The 23388-nt window shown below is 56.9% G+C and overlaps 2 protein-coding genes across 7 annotated transcripts in view; one reads left to right on the top strand and one right to left on the bottom strand.

Moving 5' to 3' along the window:
• MAN2B1 (mannosidase alpha class 2B member 1) overlaps nucleotides 1–11131 on the top strand; it is a 29762-nt gene extending 18631 nt beyond the window's left edge. For all 3 annotated transcript variants that reach the window (XM_050925133.1, XM_050925132.1, XM_050925134.1), the window contains exons 14-24: nucleotides 407–625; nucleotides 1205–1302; nucleotides 1678–1795; nucleotides 2389–2507; nucleotides 3135–3236; nucleotides 3779–3866; nucleotides 7541–7621; nucleotides 8063–8299; nucleotides 9513–9662; nucleotides 10245–10347; nucleotides 10637–11131. In XM_050925133.1, coding sequence (XP_050781090.1) covers nucleotides 407–625; nucleotides 1205–1302; nucleotides 1678–1795; nucleotides 2389–2507; nucleotides 3135–3236; nucleotides 3779–3866; nucleotides 7541–7621; nucleotides 8063–8299; nucleotides 9513–9662; nucleotides 10245–10347; nucleotides 10637–10764 — 1443 coding nt within the window. In that variant the 3' untranslated portion in view covers nucleotides 10765–11131. The remainder of the gene's footprint in view (nucleotides 1–406; nucleotides 626–1204; nucleotides 1303–1677; nucleotides 1796–2388; nucleotides 2508–3134; nucleotides 3237–3778; nucleotides 3867–7540; nucleotides 7622–8062; nucleotides 8300–9512; nucleotides 9663–10244; nucleotides 10348–10636) is intronic.
• A 245-nt stretch (nucleotides 11132–11376) lies between these two features.
• TRMT1 (tRNA methyltransferase 1) lies at nucleotides 11377–21231 on the bottom strand. Of its 4 annotated transcripts, XM_050925139.1 has the most exons (18): nucleotides 21123–21212; nucleotides 20241–20377; nucleotides 19151–19535; nucleotides 18596–18651; nucleotides 17838–17968; nucleotides 16974–17161; nucleotides 16294–16409; nucleotides 15844–15956; nucleotides 15066–15214; nucleotides 14788–14871; nucleotides 14406–14475; nucleotides 14189–14323; nucleotides 13943–14028; nucleotides 13496–13604; nucleotides 13156–13232; nucleotides 12469–12588; nucleotides 11732–11846; nucleotides 11377–11610 (listed from the first exon to the last, which is right to left on the bottom strand). In XM_050925139.1, exons 3-18 carry the CDS (start codon nucleotides 19513–19515, stop codon nucleotides 11527–11529), a joined length of 1998 nt encoding a protein of 665 aa, XP_050781096.1. In that variant the 5' UTR covers nucleotides 19516–19535; nucleotides 20241–20377; nucleotides 21123–21212; the 3' UTR covers nucleotides 11377–11526. The 4 variants fall into 4 exon arrangements, with proteins under 4 accessions (XP_050781096.1, XP_050781095.1, XP_050781098.1 ...); XM_050925138.1 differs by lacking the exon at nucleotides 20241–20377 and having other exon boundaries at nucleotides 21123–21231; XM_050925141.1 differs by lacking the exons at nucleotides 12469–12588; nucleotides 20241–20377 and having other exon boundaries at nucleotides 21123–21231.
• Nucleotides 21232–23388: the final 2157 nt, after the last annotated feature.

Raw genomic sequence — 23388 nt, 5'->3', positions numbered from 1 at the left:
TTCCACTACATGCATCTGACGAAGTGGGTATTCACCCACGAAAGCTCATGCTCCAAAACGTCTTGTTAGTCTATAAGGTGCCACAGGATTCTTTGCTGCTTTTACAGATCCAGACTAACACGGCTCCGCCTCTGATACTTGACCACTGATCCCAAGTGCAGAGTGGCCCCTCCTGAGCTCCCACCCCCTCTCTGCAGCGCAGCGCCCCCCAGCGTCACTCCCTGGCATTGGGGCCAGCACTGACGTGAGGGGAGAATGCTGAGGCACTGACAGCAGCCGTCTCCCATCCATGTTCTAACCAAGTCTGGCTCTGCTTAACTTGTGAGCTCCCTGCATCCGTCCTGTGGTGTCCCCATGCAGCACAATCTCTGTTCGGGCCTCAGATGGTTTTTCTTTCTGTTTTCAGGTTGTCCCCGTCTCAAACTTCACCTGGGCGGTGAGACGAGACCGGGGAGACGCCACCCACGAGTTGATCTTCCCAGCCTCGGCCCCGCCCCTGGGCTACAGCTCCTACACTGTCTTGAAAACGGCCAGCAGGGACCTGCGCTCCAGGCTGGCCAAGCGGATCCGGGAGCAGGCCCAGCCCCGGGTGGACGCCTGGTCCCCCAGGGAGATCCAGAATGAGGTACTGTCCTGAGTGAGGGTGCAGCCTGGGCCGTTTCCCTTCCTAAGGCAAAGGAGCAGCCAGCTCTTCTGAGGCAGAGACTGTCTCTGTTCTTATCTGTCCACCTCCAGCTGGTACATGCCTGGGGCTCTGAGGTGCTACCGTAATACACCTAATAAATAATGTGATGGTGCTGGGCGCTGTACGGGGGCTCCAAGGAGCTACTGTAATATACCTAATGATATTGTACAGCACCTAGCGCAATAGGCTTCTAGGGAGGGGGAAGAACTATTGAAGCTAAAGGATAATGTTGGCCCAAGAACAAAGGAAGACAAGCGGGCCAGGAGTCAGCGCAGGCTGGCAATGAGAAGCGGGTTTCTAACTATCTGAGGCAGGCGGGTCTGGAACAGCCTCCAGTAGGAGCAGCGGGAGGTAAACAACCTAACGAGCATTAGGATGGCACTTGATTCGTTTCTGAACCGGGGGATCTGACCGGGTGGGGACTGGACTGTGGTTATCGGAGGTGGAGGAATGAGGGGCCCTGTGGTGGGTTGTCCCCTGGGTCATGGTCTATTGACGTTCTCGCCTTCTTCCCCACAGCACCTCCAGGTTCTGTTCGACCCGGTCACTGGGCTCCTGAGGGAGATTCAGAACCTGGACAAAAGCATCTCGCTGCCTGTGTCTCAGAACTTCTTCTGGTCAGTGAGCTGGGGTGTCGGGACGCCGGGGTTCTATCCCCACCTCTGGGGAGGGAGTGGTCTCTAGCGGGTAGAGCAGTGGGGGTGGAGATCAGGACTCGTGGGTGCTATTCCCAGCTCTGTCATTGACTTACGTTTGAGCACGAGTGAATACCTTCCTCCCCAATCCCTCCGTGCCTCAATTTCCCCATCTATAAAACAGGGTAATAACCAGCTCCCAGGAGCGGGAATTTGATCCCTTGGGCAGTGCAGGAGCAGGGTGTGTGTGTGTGTGGAGGGGGGTGGTGTTCTCCCTGGCATGGCATTGGGGCTTGTGGTGCTCTGGGCAGCTGACTGGACCGTCTCTCACCCCCCCCCCCCCTTGCCCCACCCAAGGTACAACGCCAGCATTGGCAATGACGACAGCGCCCAGGCTTCCGGGGCATATATCTTCAGGCCCAACCGCTCCGAGCCCTTCCGTGTGGCTGGGCGAGCCCGCACGTACTTGGTGAAGGTAGATGGCGGGAGCATCCCTGGTGTGGGAACCTCCAGAAGGCTGGGCATGGGAGCCGAAGTCTCTTGTCTCCGATTCCCTTATGCCACTAGCCCTGAGCTAGCGGGGAGGAGAGGGGAGTGGGGTCTAGTGGTTAGAGCAGGGGGGTGGCTGGGAGCCAGGATGCCTGGGTTCTATTCCCATGTCTGGCTGGGGGACTGGAGTCTGCTGGGTTAGAGCAGAGTTGCTAGCTCTTGGATAAGACTTAAAACTAAGGTCCCACCTGCTTATGACCATTGAAGATCCCCTGGCATGTTCCTTAACCTTACCGCGGTGTCTCAGTCAAAGCTAACCCCCTTCAGGATCCTTCAGTCACACCTCGTTACACTTCCAACTGAATCCAGGATCCTTTCCTTACTCTGCTCCAGTATTGTGCTGTGGGCTGCTAACACCTCACTCCAGAGTCAGCTGCATTTCAGCATCTGGTGAGGGATCCGGCTATAAACTGTGTCTCCCCCTCACCCCCCCATGTCCTAACCCAGAAGTGGCTGCAAGGTAGTGCTTGGCGAGGGGATCCTTGCACACACGTGTCTCTCTCTCTCTCTCTGGTCCAGAACAAGCTGGTGCAGGAGGTTTACCAGAACTTCTCTTCGTGGTGCTCGCAGGTGGTGCGGCTCTATGCTGGGCAGGCCTATGTAGAGCTTGAGTGGACGGTGGGGCCCATCCCTATAGAGTGAGTGCGGGAAACGGAAGGGTTTTGCCACAGGAAACTGCCCGTAAAATGAAGTAATTTCAACTTGGCGGGGCTGCTGCTGTGCTCCATGGGAGTTGTAGTTTTAGTGCCTCATTCTCCCATTTTCTTGTGGGGCTGGGCTCCTGCGCGGACTACATCTCCCATGGTGCACCACAGTCTCCCCTCTTGGGATGGGGGCTGCCTTAATGCACCATGGGAGTTGTAGTTCAAATTCCTCACATTGCCATTCTCTCTGGTTTGAGCTCCCTGGTTGGACTATGTTTCCTATGATGCACCACAGCCTCCCCACTTGGGGGCAGGAGGTGGTGCATTATGGGAGTTCCTGGCCCTGGTGCCGCATGGGAGATGTAGTCTGACCAGGGAGTCAGGTTTATAAAGTGGGAGGCACTGCAGCAGCATTGCCAAATGCAACTATTTGGGAATTTTGACGGAACATCAGCTGGTCCGTCCCCATGATGCTTTTCAAGGGGAGCCCCTCCCCCCACCTTTCCCATGGACACAGCTGAGATGGAAAATGTCGGACCAGCCCCAGACAGTGTGGCGGGGGTGGGGGAATCTGTGTGCTGCCAGACCCCACGTCTGACCCTGCTGTACCCTCTGCTGCAGCGACGGGCTAGGCAAGGAGATCATCAGCCGTTTCGAGACGTCCCTGCAGACGGACGGACGCTTCTACACAGACGCCAACGGGCGGGAGATTCTGGAGCGGAGGTACAGGGCGGCGAGACGTTGGGAGTGGGGTGATCCTTCCTGGGCAGGGGAGGGGATGATTCCAGGGTGGAGTCAGGACATCTGGGTTCTCCCCACAGCTCTGGAAGGAGCGGGGGCGGGGCTGGGAGTCAGGACTCCTGGGTTCCATTCTCGTGTCTTCCACTGAATTACCGAGTCCCTTCTCCCTTCGGGAAAAGGGGCTATATCTTAATGAACGTCTAGGCCTTAATTATTGTTCAAGGTCCCTGAATGGAGGGCCCTGTGTGAGCTACTCCAATGAGTCCTGGACATCCCCCTTTCCTGGTTAGCCGGCAGCCTCCACCTAGGGGTGTCAGATGCAGACTGTACAGCATGTAGGGTACCCCAGGGCTCGGTATAGGGACCAGTCTGTTCCCCAGCCAGGGCCAGGCTGGGAGCCCTTTCGCTTGGGATCTGCCCAGAGCCCTGGACTGCACAGCCCAAACCGGCCCTACTCCCTCAGATTGGGGGCAGGGGAGAGCTGGCCGACACGGGGCTTAATGGGGCTCTGATGCTCACTGCAGGCGGGATTATCGAGCCACGTGGAACCTGAGCCAGACGGAGCCGGTGGCTGGGAACTACTATCCTGTTAATAGTCGCATCTATATCAAGGTACCAGGGCCACTGGGGGCCCCATCGGCATCTTGCTGGGTCCCCTCCCCCTTGCTGCAGAATGTGGGTGAGGGAGGGGAGTCCTCTCCGTGGAGACACAGGGATGGTCCCGTGGGTAGCGACACTCGCCTGGTCTTCAGTTCTTGGCTGTGCTGACAACTCCCCTGTGGGAGCTTGTGATGTTGTGCCCTTGTGCCTCTGTTTCCCCATAGATAAAACAGGGATCATAGCATTGCCCTGTCTGCACAGGGATGGGGTAGGGGAGAAAATGCACTAAAGATGGCGAGGGCTTGATTCCTACAGCAGCCGGTGCCAGATATGGACAAGATCCTGCCGGGGAGGTGTTGCAGACACCCGTGCTGGCGAGCAGGGGTGCTGCTGGTCCCTCGTTCCCACGCCCCCAGATCCGCTCTGGCCCATGCAGCGGCTTGAGCAAAGGCAGAGATGAGTGTGACGAGTGGCCACCCCCGGGCTGCAGTTTGGGAAGGACTGTACCCCCCCCGTAGGACACACAGCTGGGTTGGCCCTGCCCACACTGCTGTGCTGGAGATACAGCCAGCCTCACCAGGCCCTGTTATCCCCCAGCATGACAGCCGGTGGTGCCACACACCGAGACTGAACTGCATGATACTTCTGAGGGCATTCTGCGCCAAAAAATTAACAATTCTGCACACAATAGTTTAAAAATTTATAGAATTTATTTGTTAAATAAATATGGAAGCTCCAGCGTGGCCTCGGGGAGCACCAGCCACTGGCTGCACAGAGGTGGGAGATCACACTCGAGACTCTCAATGGTGAGGCTGCACCCAACCCTGACGCAGCGCAGGGACCCGGCCTGCCCCAGAAACACCCCAGGGCCCTGCTCCTCCATGCCACATGCACTAGGGGTGGGCGGGCAGGCTCAGCAAGGCAGGATCCAAGTGTGGAGGGGCTCAGTGTAAGTGGGATCCAGATGGGGGTTGAGAGGGTTCTGTGTGGGGCAATCTGGGTACAGGTGGCTCAGTGGGGGATCTGGGTGTGGGGGGATCTGGATGCACAGGTGGTTACTGGGGGGTTTCTGGGAGCAACATTAATGGGACTTGGTGGGAGGTTCCAGGTGACGGTGGTTGGAGCTCAGCAGGGGGTTGGGCTGGGTGTGAGGGGGATAGAGCTCGGCAGAGGGTCTGGGTGGGGGGCGGTCTCAGTGGAGCAGGGAGCCAGGTGCAGCTGGTTGAGGCTTGGTGGGGTGGGGATCTGGGTTCAAGTGGCTTGTCAGGATGGTGCAGGTGGAGTGAGGGTGTGTCTGAGTGTGTGGGGGGAGGTTCGACGGGAGGGTAGGAGGGGGTCTGGCTGCACAGGGGGGTTGGACAGATGGGGGATCAGCTCCCTGTGCAGGGATCCATCTCGTGCAGCTGAGAAATAGGTGCAGGAAGCAGGGGAGAGCGGTCTTTGCAAAGTTTCCTGCTGCTGGGGGAGAAATCTGGGGGTGGGTCTGACCCAGCTTCAGATGCCGTGTAGGGGAAAAGGAAGTCCCATCCTCCCCAGCCCAGCCGGGACTAGTAGCTGAGCCTGGCGCAGGGTAGGAGCCACCAGCGAGGTCTACCCCAGTCCTGCCCCCCGTCCCACAGTGATTTACCTCTTTGCCAGCTGCCCTGGGCCCCTGAAACATACTGCTGGGGAGGGTCGCATGACCACGCTGGTGGCTTCCCTTTGCTTCCCTATTAAAAAGTCATTTTTCTGCAGGGAAGCAAAGAAATCTGCAGGGGACATAAATTCTGCACATGCGCAGTGGCGCAGAATTTCCCCAAGAGTAAGGTTACCTGAGTGCAGACAGCGCACACCAGCCAATTTCCCAGCTCCCCAGGCGCTGACCCCCCACTGGAGAATAAACCTAAAATTATACAGTTCAGCACTGCACAGTGATCTGTATAATGTAAGCTCATAAATAGTTCCTCTCCCTCAGTGTGGAGAGGAACATGCAACCAGCCTATGTTTAACCAAGCTGAGATTTTTCCCTGGACAGTTCGCTCCAACGCACACTGAGTTAGATAAAGCAAAAGACAAGTTTATTAACTATGACGACAGATTTTTAGTGATAGCAAACCGATCAAAACAGATCCCACAGTAAATAAACCTGTAAACAAAGCCTAAAATGACAGATTGGATATGAATTCACAATCTTAGCCTGGCTGCTGATACAAGCAGGCCACCAGATTTCCATCCCAGGCTAGAAATCCCTTGAGCCTGTGTCCAGCACTGCCCCCAGTTCAGTCTTTGTTCCTCACGTTTGCAGGAGTTCTCTTATGTGGGGAGTGAGGCCCCTAGATGACATCACATCCCACCTTATATAGCTTTAACATAGGGTGGGAACCTTTTGTTCCAAAACCAGTTCCCACCCAGTTTGTGGAAAGCTACAGGTACCCAACATGGAGTCTGGTATCACAAGGTCTGGTCTCATGCCCTCGCTGGGTCATAGCAGCCGTTACTTACAGGCTGGTTGAAACATTTACAGGAAGGCCAAACCCTTTCCGAGTGCATCAGCCCTGTCTAGCTGCTTCACTGTCGTACCTGAAAAGCTGGCTGGGGGTGTCACCCGGGCTTTGTCTACACTGTACTTTCGTCAGCAAAACTTTTGTCATCCAAGGCTGTGAAAAAAACCACCCCTGCCCCCCGAAGAACAACTGTTTCGCTGAGGAAAAGTGCTGCTGTGAACAGCTTTGGCGGTAGGCGCGTTCGCCTGCCAACAAAGCTAGCGCTGTTCGGTGGGGGTGGAAGATTTTTGTCAGTGAGAGAGCTCTCTCCTGCCAACAACCAGCAGCTACGCTGCGTGCCTTTTAGCGGCATGGCTGGGTTGCTCAGAGGTGCGTAGTGTAGACACAATCTCAGACTAAGCGCCTCTGAAATGCACCCAGCTGGTATTTATAACTTCAGATCCAAACATGATACATGCATCCAAAGGGGCTAATCATATTCAGCAAATCGGCCCCGTTCCAATGACAGCTCACATGACCCATCTTGTGCAGAATGAAGCATAATTATGCCATAATCATATATGGAAATATCACTATGAGGAGTGTGGTGTCGCAGGAGGTGCCACTGCAGAGACACACGGGTGAGTCTGTTCCAGAAGGAAGAAACGCAGCCCCACCTGCCACTCTCTTAATTCCCCTGCCTGGACCCCAATCTGCTCCCCCCTGCACTGACATCTGGCCCCCTCACAGGGCCGGCTTTAGGCCGATTCCCCAGATTCAGGCCCCACACCTAGTGGCAGGGGCCCTGCGTGCCTTGGCCGAGAATCCCATTTTAATTTTCACTCATCTGGCAGCGCTCTGGGTCTGGCGGCACTTCGATGGCGGGTTCTTCAGTGCTGGTGAAGACCCAGAGCGAGTGAAGGACCTGCCGCCAAAGACTCGGAGCGCTGCCCGGTGAGGACAAGCCCCATGTCTTCTGATCAGACCTCACACTTCCTAAAGCCAGGCTTAGCCCCGGGGACGGGAAATGCAGTGCAGGAAGGGGCCAGGAAGCTGCAGGCAGGCACAAGAGGGTGGAAGAGCAGGAGAGCTGCTTGGGGGGAGAGGGGAGAGGTGTGGGTGGGGGGGCTGCTTCCATTGCCAGCTGCTGGAGGGAGCGGAGGATGCAGGTGAGTGACTCTCCTCGGCCCGCTCTGTTAGCTCTGGGCTCCCTCTTCTCTCTAGAACAAGAAGTTCCAGCTGACAGTGCTGACGGATCGCTCGCAGGGGGGCAGCAGCGTGGCGGATGGCTCCATGGAGCTCATGGTGAGATGGGGGCGGAGGGGAATCCTGCCCTGGGCTCCTTTCTCACACACTTCCCCCTTGCAGAGGTGGATGGAGAGGAGATGGGATGGGGTTTCGGTTGGAGTCCACCCTACCACCACCACCATCCTCTGTTCTGGGCCCGTGTATATCCTCCCCATCCTGAAGAAGCAGGACTGCACCAGCAGGGGGCGCCCCAGCCTTGCACCAGTGCAGCATGCAGAGCCGGGGGCTGGCCAGCAGGGGGCACCCCAGCCTTGCACCAGTGCAGCATGCAGAGCCCGGGGCTGGCCGGCAGGGGGCGCCCCAGCCTTGCACCAGTGCAGCATGCAGAGCCCGGGGCTGGCCGGCAGGGGGCGCCCCAGCCTTGCACCAGTGCAGCATGCAGAGCCCGGGGGTGCTCCCAGCCCAGCAGCTGCTCTGACATTCCCTCCCTGCGGCTAGGTGCATCGGCGGCTGCTCTACGACGACAACCGCGGGGTGGGGGAGCCCCTGCTGGAGCCTGGGGTCTACCACGACGGCCTGGTAGTGCGGGGCCGGCACCTCGTCTTCCTGGACACAGTGGAGTCTTCGGCTTATCAGCACCGGCTGCAGGCCCAGCAGGAGTTCATGGCGCCCCAGCTGGTCCTGGCCCCGGGTGGGGGCCCTTCCTTCCACCGGGGGCAGCGCAACCTCAAGCAGGTGCCTGGGCAGGGCTCTGGGCCTTAGGGATGGGGGGGCTGAAAGTCGCTGGTTTGAATCCTGCCAGGGGCTGCGTGTTCCCCACTGCCTCAGCCACTTGTGAACTGAGTGTGGGGGTCTCAGCTCTGCTCGACCTAGATTAGCTCCTAACTCTCCTGGGCTGGATAAGGAAGAAAATCCTTGTCTTTCTGGGTGCCGTACCTCTCCCCTTGTCCCACTCCTCCAGCTCCTGCCCCCTCCCCAACCCAGCCCAGTGCCAGCTGAACAATAGTTTAACCCCATCATGGCCAAGCATCCCCCCTGTGGAGTGGGTGCCTCCTCCTCTCTGCTCATTAGGTTAAATTCAGGCAGGAAAATCCCTTTGGGGGAAGGTTTGCAGAGGGTGGGGGACTTCATTTTTTTCCCTGGGAAAATTTCAGATGGGGGAGGAGTGTTTGCCCTCTTCCTGGCCACGACTTAGGGTTAAGTTAGCGATATTTAAATATAACTGAATTTTAAACTCCTCTCTTCCACTCTCCCCCCTTTGCTGAGTTGGCAGTAGCTTGTTAAATCTCCATGCCCCCCTTCCTGTTTTCAATCTGTGCTGCTTGGAAGGGACTGTGCAGTGTTGTCTAGTGGGTAGCGCACTGGGTATTGCTCTGCTAGTGCCCTGGGGCAAGTCCCTGCCCCCCATGCCTCAGTTTTCCCATCTGTAAAATGGGGCTAATGAGCTTGACCTCTGGAAAGTGCTTTGAGCGCTGAAGGTGAAAAGGGATAGAGCTGATGGCCCCGTGCCCTGCACTCCCTGCTCAGGGGATGGGGGTGGGGGACACGACCCCCTTCCACAAATGGGGTTATGCCCCCTGTGAAACCTGTGCTGGGGTGACTTGCTCATGACAGCAGCCGGGCTGATCACCACCTGTTGTCCAAGGTGATCTTCGACAGAAAATGGAGGGCTTAGGTAAACTGAGGGGTTGTGACAAGGCAACTGCTGGCTGCTGAAAGCAGGGCTCCCCCTGTACCCCCTTCCCTCAGCGGTAGGGGGACACTGCTGCATGCTGGGAGCCCCAGGCCAGGCCCTGGAGGAGAAGGGGAGTGAGTTATATTCACCCTGGGGCAGCCTGGGGCACTGAAATAGTTCAGGGTTGGGTGGTGACTTTTCTAGTTTGCCAAAACTTTCCCTTGGGTGGCGCCATTCTGGCAGCCTGACGCTGCGTCTCCCCTTCCTCCCCAGTTCTCTGCTCTGAAGCAAGAGCTTCCCCCCTCCGTCCATCTCCTGACGCTGGCCCAGTGGGACCCCAGCTCCATCCTCATCCGCCTGGAGCACCAGTTTGAGAGAGGGGAGAGCGCCAACGGCTCCCAGCCCATCACTGTCGACCTGCTGGTAGGTACACGGCAGCCAGCAGGGGGGCCTGCGCTGCAGTGTAGGGATTTGCTGAGCCACTGGCCTAGAGGATTTTTCATCTAACGCACTTGACAGGCTCAGGCTCCTGCTCCCTTACCTGGTGCTGAGATGCGGCCACCTCTGGGGTGGATTTTAGCATCACCCCAGTACACAAAGGAGCCTTGTGTAAAACAGCTGCCCTGTCCCACACCACAGATGGCTGCACATCCACACAGGGAAAGGGATCCTTAGACACGAGGTGCAGCAGTTATAGGGCTGTTTGGTGTAGGGGGTCCCTCACCCACTTGCTGCCAACCCCTGCCCCCGTCCTCCCCCAGAGGTGGATGCTGCTGTCTCCACAGAGCTCCCAGTCTCAGTACTGAAATGCAGCCAGCTCTGGGGTGGAGCACAGATTCTGAGGACAGCCAGCACAGAATCCTGTTTTCCCACCAGACTGGGGGAGTCCCCTGTGTAGGGGTGGGGAGCTGCTGCTGCCTACTCACCTGCAGGTCTGTGGGGGGCTAGCAGGGGGCAGGGTTCACCTGAGGAAGTTGCTGACCATGTCTGTCTCTCCACCCCCAGCATCTGTTCTCCTCCTTCACCATCACCTCCCTGCAGGAGATGAACCTGGTGGCCAACCAGAAGCGAGAGGCCATGAACCGGCTCAGCTGGAGGCCAGCCACAGGTGGGTCCTGTTCCCCCCACCCCAGCACTAAAGCATGGAGCAGTGTCCAGCAGCCCTGATGCTGCCCCCCACCCACACAGCACAGCCAGTGCCTGCATCCTTACCTAGCGGAGGGTGGGCAGCTGGCACATTGGCCCAAGGTGGGGTGGGCCCCTCAGCTGTTAAGGCCTGCGGGGCTCGCAGACATGGGAGGGTTGTCCCCCCCCTCCCACGGAAAAGCTAGCAGCCTCTAGGCCCAGGGCCCCTCTGCTGGCCCCCGGGCCCTTAACCCCCCAGCTTCCTCTCCCAGGTCCAGCGAGGCGCCAGCCCTACCCTCCGCTTAACCCGCTGGGAGTCACGTTGCAGCCCATGGAGATTCGCACCTTCCTGGCCACCATCCGGTACGCGGGGCCCAGTGGGGGCCAGGCCGAGCTGTAGGGAGAGCCAGCCCTCTGCCTCCGTCCCAGGATCAAGCCGCCCAGGTGGAGCCCTGAACTGCTGCCCCCCTACTCTGCGAGGTGGGGCCCTGCCCACCTGAGAACTGGACAGGGGGTCGGGGGCACATCCTGGCTGCTGGGAGGCTTGGAAGAGACTTGCCTTGGAAAGCCACCCAGCAAGAGCAGAACTTGCAGCTGTCAGGCCCTGCTTTGAGGCAGTGCCAGCTTTAGAGGGGAAGGGGGCAGAGTCCAGCCCCCCCTTAACTCCTCAGCACAGCCTCTGATTTCTACCCACCTGCCCCTTCAGCCGGAGGCTGAGGTAGAGTGGGTGCAAGTGCCACTGTTAATAAACAAGGTCCTCAGTCTAGGTGCTCATGGCAGAGTCCTGCTCGGGGGATGCAGGCAGGTGGGACACAGCCGGGCAGGGGCAGAGCTGCGCATACAACCCAGGAGTCCTGCCTCCCCCACACCTGCCTGATCAATTGCCTGTGGGGAAACTGAAGCAGAGCAGCTCCACCATCCTGCCTGGAGTCCAGCAAGCCAGGCTGGGGAGCTCAGGCACAGCCCTGCCCTCCCCTTGGTGCCTGCAGAAGCATCACACGTGGCTCTGGGCTTGTACGTAAAAAGGAGAGGCCCTTGTTTTAATGGCCGGCCGGAGGGAGGCTCGAGGTGGGGGAGACAGTCAGTCTTAAAACAAAACGCTTGCGCCTTCGCCGAACTAAAAAATAAAGCCCCTTGGCCTCTGTTCCTGCCCAAGGCCCGGCTACTGGGGGGGGCTCTCGGTCTTCACAGCCTCTGGGGCCGCTTCAGGGGAGGGACAGCACTTCTCAGCCCCCGCGCCGCTCCCCTGGCAGAGGGAGAGAAGCTACAATCAGGGTTATGGGTTATTACAGCTGCATGGGGGGCCAGGGGTGCTATGCCTCTGATCCTCCCACCTCCAATTCACAACCACCCCGGCCAGTCCTCACCTCCTTGAGCCTTTTGCAGGGGCTGTTTTTCACATGGCTCCTGTCCTCTGCTCTCTCCTTCCGCTTGTTCTGATGCAGCTTCCTCTTGTCCTGCAGGGAGGTGGAAATGCCCCCCCTGGAAAGGCAGGAGGGGGCTGGGTGAGGAGAGCTGCTGAGCTCAGCCCAGCCAGCAGCAGCTTTTAACCCCCATTGTTAGCTTCAGCCCCAGCAGTGGTGTTTGCTCAGCTACGGGCAGGAGGGACAGCAGCTGCCTCTGGGGTGGAGCATGGCAGCTGTATAATAACAGGCCCTGAGGAGTGTTCATGTATCCACAGGGGCTGGAGGCTTTAAAGAGACCAAATGGAAGCAGGGTAGGGCTACCAGCCTGGCTGGGTAGTAGCCGCACAGGGGTGGGACCTTGCTCTGATCCAGATCCAGAGTCGTCCTGGCCTGGAGTTGGATTCAAGGTAGAACAGCAGCCCCTGGCGTTAGCTCCTCCCCACCAGGCATCCCTGCAGCTGTCACAGCTGGCGCCTTCCTGTCAAAGAGGCACTTTGCACACCAGTCAAGTCACCAACCAGCCCCAGGGAGGTAGATGGGGTCAGTCCTAGCTCTACTTTACAGCAGGGGAAACTGAGGCAGGGAGCCAGGAAGTAACTGGCCCACTCACCCCACACAGCCAGGAATAGAACCCAGGAGTCCTGCATCTGAGCACCCCCCCTCAGCTCAATCTTGGCCCAGTCCAGTGGCTCCCTTACCCTGCTTTAGCCCTGGCTTTGGGGCCCCAGTATGCTTCGGGATTCTCCTGGAATCGTTTCAGACCCTGCTTCCTGGATTTGGGGTTGGCGTCCTCGCGGATGGTGAAGGATGCCTGCAGCCTGGGGCAGGAAGGAGAGGGGGACAGACAGTTGAGTGCTTTGCAGGGGGTGCTTCTGGAGCAGCCTGGGGGGCGGGGAGAGTGGATCAGCCCCATGGGCCCATCTAGCCTGGTATTCCTCACCCACCACCCCCTGCTGCCCTGGCTCAGACCAGAGGGCCCTGTGTCTCCCAGCTGTGCAACACCTGCTGGAATAACCTGTCCTGGGAAAAGTTCCTCCTTAATCCACCTTAGACAGCTGCATTGCCCTGAAGCAGCAGGGTTGGGCGGTCCCCCCAGACCCTCTGCACTACAGGGGCAGGGCCCTGGAGAGGCTATGCCAGCTCCCTGCCCCTTCCCCAGCGATCTCACAGATGGTCAGTATCACTGTTTTACAAATGGGGAAACTGAGGCACTGTGGGACATGATCCACCCACACTGAAGGCCAGTGGCAGAGCCAGGCCTAGAACCCAGGGGTCTCAAGTGCTGGCCCAGCATTCTCCCCCCTAGGCCGCGCTACCTCCCCACTGCCTCCCCCCAGCAGCATGCCAGGTGCCGGCCTGATTCCCGTCGAAGCCCCAGGCCGTACGTGGGCTCCACGGAGAGGATGTGGAAGGCTGGGCTGGTGTCGGAGAGTCGCTCTCTCTTCACAGGGTGGAGTCTCTCCTGGGGAGAAAGATCAGGTCTTTTTTTTCCTTGACTTTCCTTGACTTCCCTTCCCCTCCCCGCAGCCCTGGACTCCCTCCACACGCAGCTCAGCCTGTGCCCCTCAATCCTGAGCCACAACAGATAGGGCCCCCCTCCCCGCTCTCCCAAACCCTGCCTCCCCCCACTACCGTCACCAGCCTCACAGCCAGCCAGGGATCCCCATCAGCTGTGACCTGATTGGGGCGGGGGGGATGAGGAACGCTAAGCACCCCCCAACTCACCCAGCATCTCATGATGTCCCAGAGGATGGAGGGCGGCGCATCCGTCTTGATGGCGTTCTTGCAGGCGTGGGAGAGCGACACGCGGTAGCCGGCATGGAGAAGGGCGGATCTGGAACCGGAGGGGAGCCCTCAGGGCATGCTGCCTGCGGGCCCCCGGGGCTCTCCAAGGTGGGGGCAGCAGCTCAGGAGGGGGGGCGCTCTTCCCCTGGGGGGAAATGTGCTGCTTGCAGCCCCAGCCTCATTCCCGGCCTTAGAGGCAGCGTGTCCCAGTGGAGGGGGGGGGCCCATCTGGCTCTCTGCCCTGTCTCCTGGGAGCGGGTCCCATCCCGGCTCTGTGCCTCATTTCCCTGCCCACTCCAGGGGTGTTTAGAGCAGAGGCTCCTTTGGGCAGGGGCTGGGCCAGCTCTGCCCTGCGCCCGCGAGTGGGTCCCGTAACGCCCCCAGTACCTGAACTGCAGCAGGGAGGGGGTGTTGCAGTGGATGGTGCTGCTCAGGCAGTCCAGGGTGTAGTACAACGGGACATCGCTCAGCTCCTGGCCAGAGGGGAACACGGTGGCTCAGCACAGGCCCCGCCCCCCCCCAGAGGTCCCACCCTCCCAGATGCTCCCCAACTCAGACCCAAAAGACAACCCGATTCCCCAGCAGGGTCCTTCTGCCCCATGCCGCTTGTCCTCCCCCCCATTAGCCCCTCACCTCGGTCACCATGCTGAGCACCCCCTGGATCCGATCCTGTGTCCCGAACCGTCCCGGGTTGCTCCCCAAGGCCGACAGGACCCTCTGGACAAAGGCTTGGTCGTGGAGGGGCTCTGCCCACACGGGACCACCCAGCTGGGGGAGAGAGCAGAGTAGGTAAGGGCAGTGTGCCCAGCTGTACGAGAGTGGGGTGCACTGGGGGGAGCGGGGGGCTCACCTGGTGTCGCTGGTGGCAGTGCTCACAGGAGGGGCCCACTGGGGGGCCTGAGGCAGCCGAGTATTTAAAACTGAATCAATCAGAACAGTGATTAGAGATCTAATGGGGTACAGCCCCCCCCAGCTGTGCCCCTCCATCCCAGCCCCCCTCCAACCCCTCCCTTTCCTAACCTGAGATCTAGTCCAGCTCCACCACCCCAGCTCTCCCAGGCCAGCTCCCCCCCCCCATCCATTCTGCATGTCCGTAGGGACAGCCCAGCCCCGGACTCTCCCATCCAGTGGGCACCAGCTCCAAGGACAGGTCCCCTCCCGCTGCTCTCCGGGGCCAGGAATCGGAGTCAGCCCCTGTCCTGGGCTGAGGTGGAGAACCCAGAGCCCCCTACTTGCTCCCGTGGCTGGTCATCTTGCCGAGTCTCTGGAAGTGGTGCGTCCCGCAGCCCACACAGTTATACAGCAGGGCTTGTTTGCTGCAGAGACAGGAGGCGATGCAGTGAACAGCAAGCAGTGGGGATGCCAGCAGGGAGCGCTGCAGGGCTGGGGGGAGGGGGAGCTCCTGGCCACGCCACTCCCGGCCTCTCCAGCAGGGGGTGCTGTGGAGAGCAGGGTGGGCGTCCTGGCCCGCAGCCCAGGATGAAACGCCCACCTGCAGGGCCCGGCTCACCTGGCAGAGGCTTTCGCTGTGGCCTGGCCGGTGAAGACCCGCACGAAGACCCGGATATAGAAGTCGGCGCTGACCGACAGGAGTGGCACGATGTAGCGCTGGTAGCAGTTGGCCCGCAGGTCCAGGCTGTGCAAGATGATCCGCAGGGCCTGCGTGTGGAAACGGGGTCTCGAACGGGCGCTGCAGAGCCAGCCTCAAGGATCTGCCCGTGAGGCAGGAGCAGGGAGGGGTGGAGCACTGGGGTGCGGCTTGGGTCTGGGGGCCACACTCCCCTTCCAATACTGGGCCAGATTCCCCCGCCCAGCTCTGCTGGGACTTGAGTGCGCCAGGTCTCAGCCCAGCCCTAGCAGGACCAGCATCCCCATCGCAAGTAGAGCCCCAGGGCTAAATGGGCCACGGAGCAGGCTGAGCTCCCTTTCCCTCTGGGGCAGCGGTTCTCAAACTGGGCTCAGTGAGTCATGTCTGGGGCCCCAGCCCCACTGATCAACTCCTCGCCTGCCCGCCCACCCTCCCAGCCCCTCCTGCACACTGCAGAACAGCTGTTCAACAGCAGGGACAGGGTGTGCTTAGGGGAGGGGCAGGGGAAGGGCCTTGGGGCAAGGGGTGGAGTGGGGGTTGCACACCCCTGGGGAAAATTAGAAGCCGGCTTGGCGGGTCCACAAAAATTTTTAAATGAAAATGAGGGTCCTCAGGTTGCTAAGGTTTGAGAACCACTGCTCCAGGGGGCAGGCAGGTAGATGGGGCAGGCCACGGAGACAGAAGCCTCGCCCCCACTCACCATCTCATGGCAGAACTTGCCCTTGATGGACATGGCTCCATACTTGCTGTAACACGTCTCCCCGCTGTTCCCGGCCATCACCGCCATGTCGGTGCAGGTCACGCACAGCAGGCCTGCAAGGGGGACATCCCGGGGGCGGTCAGTGGAGGATTCTTCCCCCAGCCACTGGCCTCACCTGCTCCAGGATTGGAAAACTCAGCCTAGATGGATCTCTGCCCAGAGTTCAGAGCCTGGGACAGCCGCTGGGGGCCTCGCTGCAGAGGTGGAGGAGGGAAGTGACCTGCCCCCAGGCCAGATCAAACCAGGAGTGCGGATTCCTGGCTACCCTGCTCTAACCCACCAGATCCTACATCCAAGGCATCTGCGGAAGCTTGCAAATGTGGCAGGTCACTGCTGTGAGGAAGCTCGCAGCGCCAGCAGCCCTGGTGCTGCCCCCCCTGCCCCACTCACCTCCTTCACTCACTGCCTGCACGGCGGCATCCAGGAAGATGGCAGGGCTGCCGTACGGGTCCAGGTCGATGATGTCGAACGGATGCTTCTCCGCCTTCTGCTGATACATCAGCATCCTGCAGGCGGGACGGGGACAGACGGTGAGCGGGTCAGGGGATCCCAAGTGCAGAGCCAGGGAGGCCTGTTCACAGCTTAAGATATCTGAGGTCTCTTATCCACCAAGCAGGACTGGCCAAGCCCCCACCCCCCAGAGGGCACAGTCTCCCTGGCTCGTTATTTATTAGGTGTATGCTGGTGGCATCAAAGTGCCCAGTTGTGGCCCAGGGCCCCCTGACATTGCCCAGAGACAGAACCCAAAGACGATCCCTGCCCCAAACAGCTTCCAACCCACCTCTGTGCCAACAGTTAGCGATGGTGGTTGCTGGAGGCTTGTCCCACAAACCCACCCACTGCATTAGACACATGGCTAGCTGCTAACCAGCCACTTGGGGATTTCACCAGATCCCATCACCAGAGCTAACTTAGTCCCATTCTCCCCCCCAAAAATCCTCCAGGTACAAGGCCATTCACCCTCCTGCTTCTGAGCCAGCTGGATTGGGAAGCTCAGGCCAACCCGGTGGGCAGCTGAGAACAGCCCGCTCAGTGCACATGCCGCCCGTGGCCCATCCCCCCCGCTTTACCTGGCATCGGCCAAGCTCGACGTCACCAGGTGCCCAACTCCATTGAACTGGATGTTCCTCGCCATGAGCTCCACAGCTTTGGAGGAGAAATCGTTGGCCACCACGGCCTGGAGGCCAGGCACCTCCTTGGCAAAGCGGATGGAGCGGAGCCCCGAGGCGGCCAAAGCCTCCAAGATCCGCACTCCTTCCTGCACGGGGTGGGGAAGGGACCACATCTCAGCCGAAGCCCACATGCCCCTGGGTCAGCGATCAGTGGGGAACTGAACCCAGGACCTCTGGATCCAACAGCACAAGCCCCAGGTCTGTTAGCCGCGGCTGAAGCAGGCTCATCCACCTCTGCCCATGGCCCAGCCATCACGTGGGTTACAGGCATCAACGCACTGGAGGCTCCTGCCCAGACACTGATGCCAGGAACCCAGCAGTCAGCTCTGGATTGGGAAGCTTCTCCATCCGCCTGAATGCCAAACTCCAGTTCCTGTGTAAGGTTAGCGAGACCCTGCACACCCAACGAGCTGGAGGAGCCAGTGCAGACCTGCCTGGAGCTTCCTCGCACCAAGAGGTTTGCAGTGCCGTGGGTGAAGGCAGCATAAATAGGGATAGGGTTTGGTTCCTTCCTAAGAACTGGGGGGGATGGTCAAGGGACAATCTTCCCTCTCCACACCCTGGTTCAAACCCAGAGGGTGTGGGAAGGCCACAGCTGGGGTGGAGTGATTTAGGGGAACCCACCCATCCTACCCAAAGACAGATCGGCTGGTCTCTTTGGCCCATGAACTCTGAGGCAGGGACCGTTTCTCACTCCAGGCAATGCATGGCATGACGGGGCCCTGGTGCTATGGGAAAGGTAGTGTAAGGGTTTATACGCACCTTGCATACTTCTCCCACTGCCATCGCCTGCGCTGCCCCCTCCCCATCGGGCGCTGGTTCCGACCCAGTCTCCTCCCCTTCGGAAAGATCCACAACCACCTTCTCGATCTTCTCCTCTCCTGGGACAGCAACTGCAAGAGACAGAGCGAGTGGTGGGGGCAGATGCGAGGGTGTCAGCTGTCCCCCCGCCCCTTCCCACTCCAGCACCGCAACTGATCTGGGTGTTAAGTGGACTGGGCAATGGGCCTAGCTCTGGTGCGCAGAGAGGCCTTGCAGTTTGGGGTGGGAGGACATGGGATGCCCCTCTGTGCAGGGGGCCCTCCCAGGCTGAGGAGCTAACAGGAAGGCCCTGAACCATCCCTGTTACCAGCCTCTGGCCACGCCCCCATCTGTCCGCTATGCCAAAATGTCCTGTACTCCGGCTAGTCCCTGCATCCCAGCGTGTAAGAGCAGCCTAGCTTCAGCTTTGGGCTAAGGAGGAGCCCAAATTAAGGAGAGCACAGAAGCAGCTTAAAATTCCCACCTGCAAGCAGTGCAGAAAGCGAATAACTGAGAATCAGAGCCGAGTCCCTGGCATTCCCTTGTCCTGATGCACCGGGCTGAAGGCGGGAGTCTCGGGGCGGGACAGCGGGTCACAGTGGTCCCAACTGGCCTTGAAAGCTCGGGTGCTAGTGAGGGTCGTACTAATTTAACCATCCTGCTCACTGCACTGGGGCGGGGGATGTTCTTGAGAGAGACAGATGGACATTTCCACTTACTCTGAATCCCCTTGGCCAAAAGCTGAAGGCGAATGAATTCTGTGATCACGGCGCACCTGAGGCAGAAGGTCAGAGAGAGAGAGACACACACACACACACACACAGAGGCCTTAGTGCCCATTAAGGCTCAGATCTAGGCCATGTTCCCTGGCGGACTCGTGCTTCTGTGCACTTTTTCCAAGCAATTCTCTCCATTGTCTTGTTAGCCCTGATTTGAAAAGTAACTGGATTTGGGGGGACCCTGATTGGAGACACGTTAAGCCCCCACCCCACCCCCAACAGCGAGTGCTTGGCACTAGAGAGGGATGGTCTAATAGGAAAGGAACGATGGTGTTCTGGAGCTCTAGGTTTAATTCCGTGCTCTGCTACAGACTGCCTGTATGAACCTGGGCCAATCACTTAGCCTCTGTGTCTCGGTTTCCCCATCTGTACAATGGGATCATAGCCCTGCCCAGCCTCACCGGAGGGTTGCAAAGTGCTCATCTATTACCGTGATGGGGACCAGATAAGTACCTAAGACAGACAGCCCCAGGCCCCCCTCTTAGTTGTACTTACGTCAGGTCTCGGTTAAACTCTTGCACGGGGTTGTAGAACACTTCGTTGGCACTGGGGAAGATGATCTTCGCTTTCCCCTCCGTGATCACGGTTTCCCCAGTTTTCACAGGGCCAGCGCAGCTCCCAGCGTCCATCGCTAGATCAGAAGTAGGCGGCCGCTCCTCACGCTGCTCTGGATGGGAGCCATTGGCTTCCTGGAGGCATTCCCCCTCCATGTCCTTGGAAGGGCAGAGCTTTCTGGCTGGCAGATCTTCAGGTGGTTGGAATCTCCGGCCCCTTCCAGCCAGCTGATTTGTTACAGTTCTGCCTGGCTGCAGGATGCCGTGTCTCATAAACCAAGCCAGTAGAGTGAACTTAGCCTTCATCAGAACACCTTGTGTCACAGCTGTCCCCAGAATACAAGAGAGAAACACTCCCTGAAGGATCCCCAAATAGTTTATAAACTACGCTCTTACTACAGTTTGTATTGTGTTAGTGCACTAGGCACTGCACGTTATTAGGTGTATTTCAGTAGCACCCAAGAGTCACAGGCCACAGCCTGACTGTGTTCAGCCCCAGAACAAAGACAGCCCTTGCCCCAAAGTGCTTGCAATCTAAATACAAGAAGAGGTAACAGATGGCTATAGACAGGGGAGTAAAAGGAAACCATATCAGCGAGTGTGATGGACAACGGTCTCTGTACATCACCCATTGCCAAGTTTTTTGTAGCCCTCATGGCAAGAGAGAGTTGAGGAGGACTCTGAATTAGGACACCAAAGTGGCTTTGCCAATGAGCAGGCAAACGCTACTTCTGTAGCTCTCATTCCTGTCGTACCCAAGCACTGCACAATCTTTAATGTCTTTCTATCCACGGCCACTGTGAGGGAAGGAAGTGCTATTATCTGCATTTTGAGGGAAAACAGATCTAGTTAAATTGCTGCAACAATCTGGTGTGGATGCAACCCTACCCCATAAGGATTTTGAGATCAGCAGACCTTGTTTTGGTCAATTTACCAGCACATCTATATAACCACAGCCGCAATAAGGCATGGCAATGATTTAACTACATACGTAGGGAAAAAAAATCAGTGCAAAAACTGTCTAGACAAACCCTTAGATCATGAGCTCTGCAGGGCAGGATATCTTTTTGTTTTATGTCAATACAGCGCCTCACTCAACAGGACCCTGCTCCATGACTTGGACTCTTAGGGGTTATTGCAATACAACAGCATTGTCAGCCCCACGCATCTAAAAATTAGTCATCACAATGAAAAAAAGTCACGAGGTTGGCTTAAAGTCATCAGATTTCTTTAAAATACCAGTTTTTTTTATTTGATTTCTCATATGGGTACCATGGGGGTTCACTTCAAACTTTTCACCACAAGCTCAATGACTAGGGTTGCCACCAGTCTAGGTTTCCCCCAGGATCACTCCTTTTTTTGTGGTAGTTTCCCCAGATTAAACAGTTCAGATACCACAGGTGGGTTGTGGGTTTTTTTGGATATCACAGAGGTAGTAACCCTAATAGAGGATGGAGAGTTAACTTGAGATTCTCATGTAGTCACGAGACAAGCAGCTGCGGTTGGGGGGGGAAGGGGAGGGAAGACAAGCCACCACGTATCATGAGACTTACAATGAAACTGCAAGACATCCCCACGTCCCCCCTCAGCCTGACGTTTTCTGGGAGCCAGCTCAACCTGCTTGAAGGACCGGGGGGGGGGGGGGCCTCAATCCCTCCAAATCAACGTGGGGGAGGAATGGGAGGGTGATTCAGTTTAAGGAGCCGATACCAGGTTATGAGACTCATGCAGGATAAATCAGAGGAGGAGGAAAGGGGAGAATAATCCCCAAATCCCCCCAGGCTGAGGATTTGAGAGCTGAAATTTGAGGTACGCCCCCCAAAAGCTAAATTTATCCTGAGTCCACGAGGCCCTCCCTTGGGTGAGGGGCAGAGGATCCCCTTCCCCTAATTAGCACCCCAGGCGTCCCTCACCCAGAAAGCGCAGCGAGCTCAGCCTTCCCACGCCTTCCTGGAGCAGCTACATGGGCAGCGCCATATTGTATCCTGCGGGGAGCGATCAGGTGACCCCCATCCGGCCAATGGGAGGTGCCATGTACAGGGCGGCTAGAGGGACAAACAGCTTGGCGGCTGTGACCAAACGCGACCGGAAAATCAATCCTATTGAGAATGAGGAATGGGGGGGCAGCTGAGCTAGGGACTGAGTTAAAGAGGAGCCTTGCCAGGTCGGGGGCGTGTCCCTCTTTTGAGGATCACTGTTGGGCTGCTCCCCCTTTCATGTGGCTGCATCATGATTGCAACCCAGGCAGCCTGGCGACAAAAACCACCATGGCACAACACAGGGAACGGCGTGAGACATCTATCCAGTACCCTGCAAAATGCAGCCATGTCAAGAAAGCCACATGGCAACACGGGTGCAAAACATGCCGCTTTGTGGACTGAGCTATGGTTCCCCACCCCCAGCCCCATCGGGATCCAGCAGACTCCCTGAGATCTGCACATCTCCTGAGGGGTGGAGATCCGTAGCTGGAGCAGAGGGGCTCAGTGGGTATAGATCTGTATTCCCATTCCCTAGTCCTCTACACAGGCCTGGTGGGGGTGGGGAGGGGACAGTGTCTGTAACCCATCCCAGCTCATCTCCGCACGTGAGGCTCATGAAATCCTCTGAGAGCCCTCAGCAGCATCCCAGGAAGGGGAGGGGATGCTGCAAATTAAGTTGATTCCCCATCCCCAGTCCTCCAGGATCCCCAGGTGCATGCCAGGCCTGCAGACTCCACAGCTAGACAAGGCCTATTGGGCCCATCCTAGTCCTTCCCCACATATGGCTACTCGACTGTCTGTCTCTTCCTCCTGGCCGGGCTTGATTGGGGTGTGTGGGGCCAGAACCCCAGATATTAACATGACCCTCAAAATACAGAGAGGATCCAAATGCCATCTCAGCAACCCAGATCTGAACACCCTGAAAATGTGGGGTGCCCCCAGTAGAACCAGAGCTATAAAAGGGGCAGGGCTCCAGACCCTGTTGGAAAATCAAATCCCTTGCCCAAAAGATCCACCACCACACCCAACTCCTCCTGCCAATCAGGGATGCACCTGGTAGGATCAGGGCCATAAGGGAACATGGGTGAGGAATAATCCAGACCCTCACCCCCTCCAATTTGGAGGGAATGGTCTCCTTATCCTCCTTTCTCCCCTTAAGATTTTAAAGGAGTAATTTCTGGAGCCAAATATGGAGGAAGTTTTCCCTAATTGAACCACCTCAATTTTTCTTTCTAAGGGGGCAGTTCAGGGTCCACAATTTGGGGAAACCTCCTAAGCTACCTCCAGAAATTATGGTTTCAAGGGCTAATTCTCCACCCCCCACATATTTGTGTTTTTTTGGGGTCAGTTCTGGATCCAAAATTGGGGGAAACTTCTGCCAATCCAAACCCCAAATTTTATTTTTGAGGGGTCAATTCGCCTTCTAATCCATTCTTCCCATAACAATCCCTCCAACTTTTTTTTTTGTAAGATGCATTTTGCTTCTGGATCCAAACTTCCTAAGCATGGTACCTGCCTCTTCTATATATTTGTTGAGTCTGACCCTCCCTTTTCATAGGATTTATCTGCACCAAACTTTATATATTTCTCTGTTTAAATTTGTGTATAATTATAATATATTGACTTTATACACATATGTTTATGATAGATCATTACTTATATATATACATAATTTTTATAAACTAATATATATATAAAGTTTAGTGCTAGGATACTAAATGTTTATATATATATATGGGTGTGTGTGTGTAAGTTTACACTGATATATATAAAAGGAAGGAAAAGTTTAATGCAGACAAGTACATGCATAAATTTAGGGCAGAGAAAATATATGTATGATTCTATTTTTCTGATATATAGCTGCATATATTATTTCTGTGTACTAAACTTTGTATATATATATTGTGTTAAAACATATATATATAATATTTTAATCATATGACTTTATATATATATGTTTATAAAATTATAAAGTTAATGTTAGGATATTAAATTTAGCATGCATATATAAATATGGAGGGTATAAGTTTAGTGCAGAGAAATTATATATGTACAATAGAATCATGATTCTATTTGTATCTATATATACACATCATTTTTCTGCTCTTAACTTTATCTGTATATTGTTGCTGTATTAAAATTATATAAGCATTATAATATAATCATGTTATGACTTTATATGTTTAGTACTAGGATACTG

This window comes from Gopherus flavomarginatus, chromosome 16 (genome assembly GCF_025201925.1).
Source record: "Gopherus flavomarginatus isolate rGopFla2 chromosome 16, rGopFla2.mat.asm, whole genome shotgun sequence".
Taxonomy (NCBI): Eukaryota; Metazoa; Chordata; order Testudines; family Testudinidae; genus Gopherus; species Gopherus flavomarginatus.
This window is presented reverse-complemented; position numbering and strand designations above follow the sequence as displayed.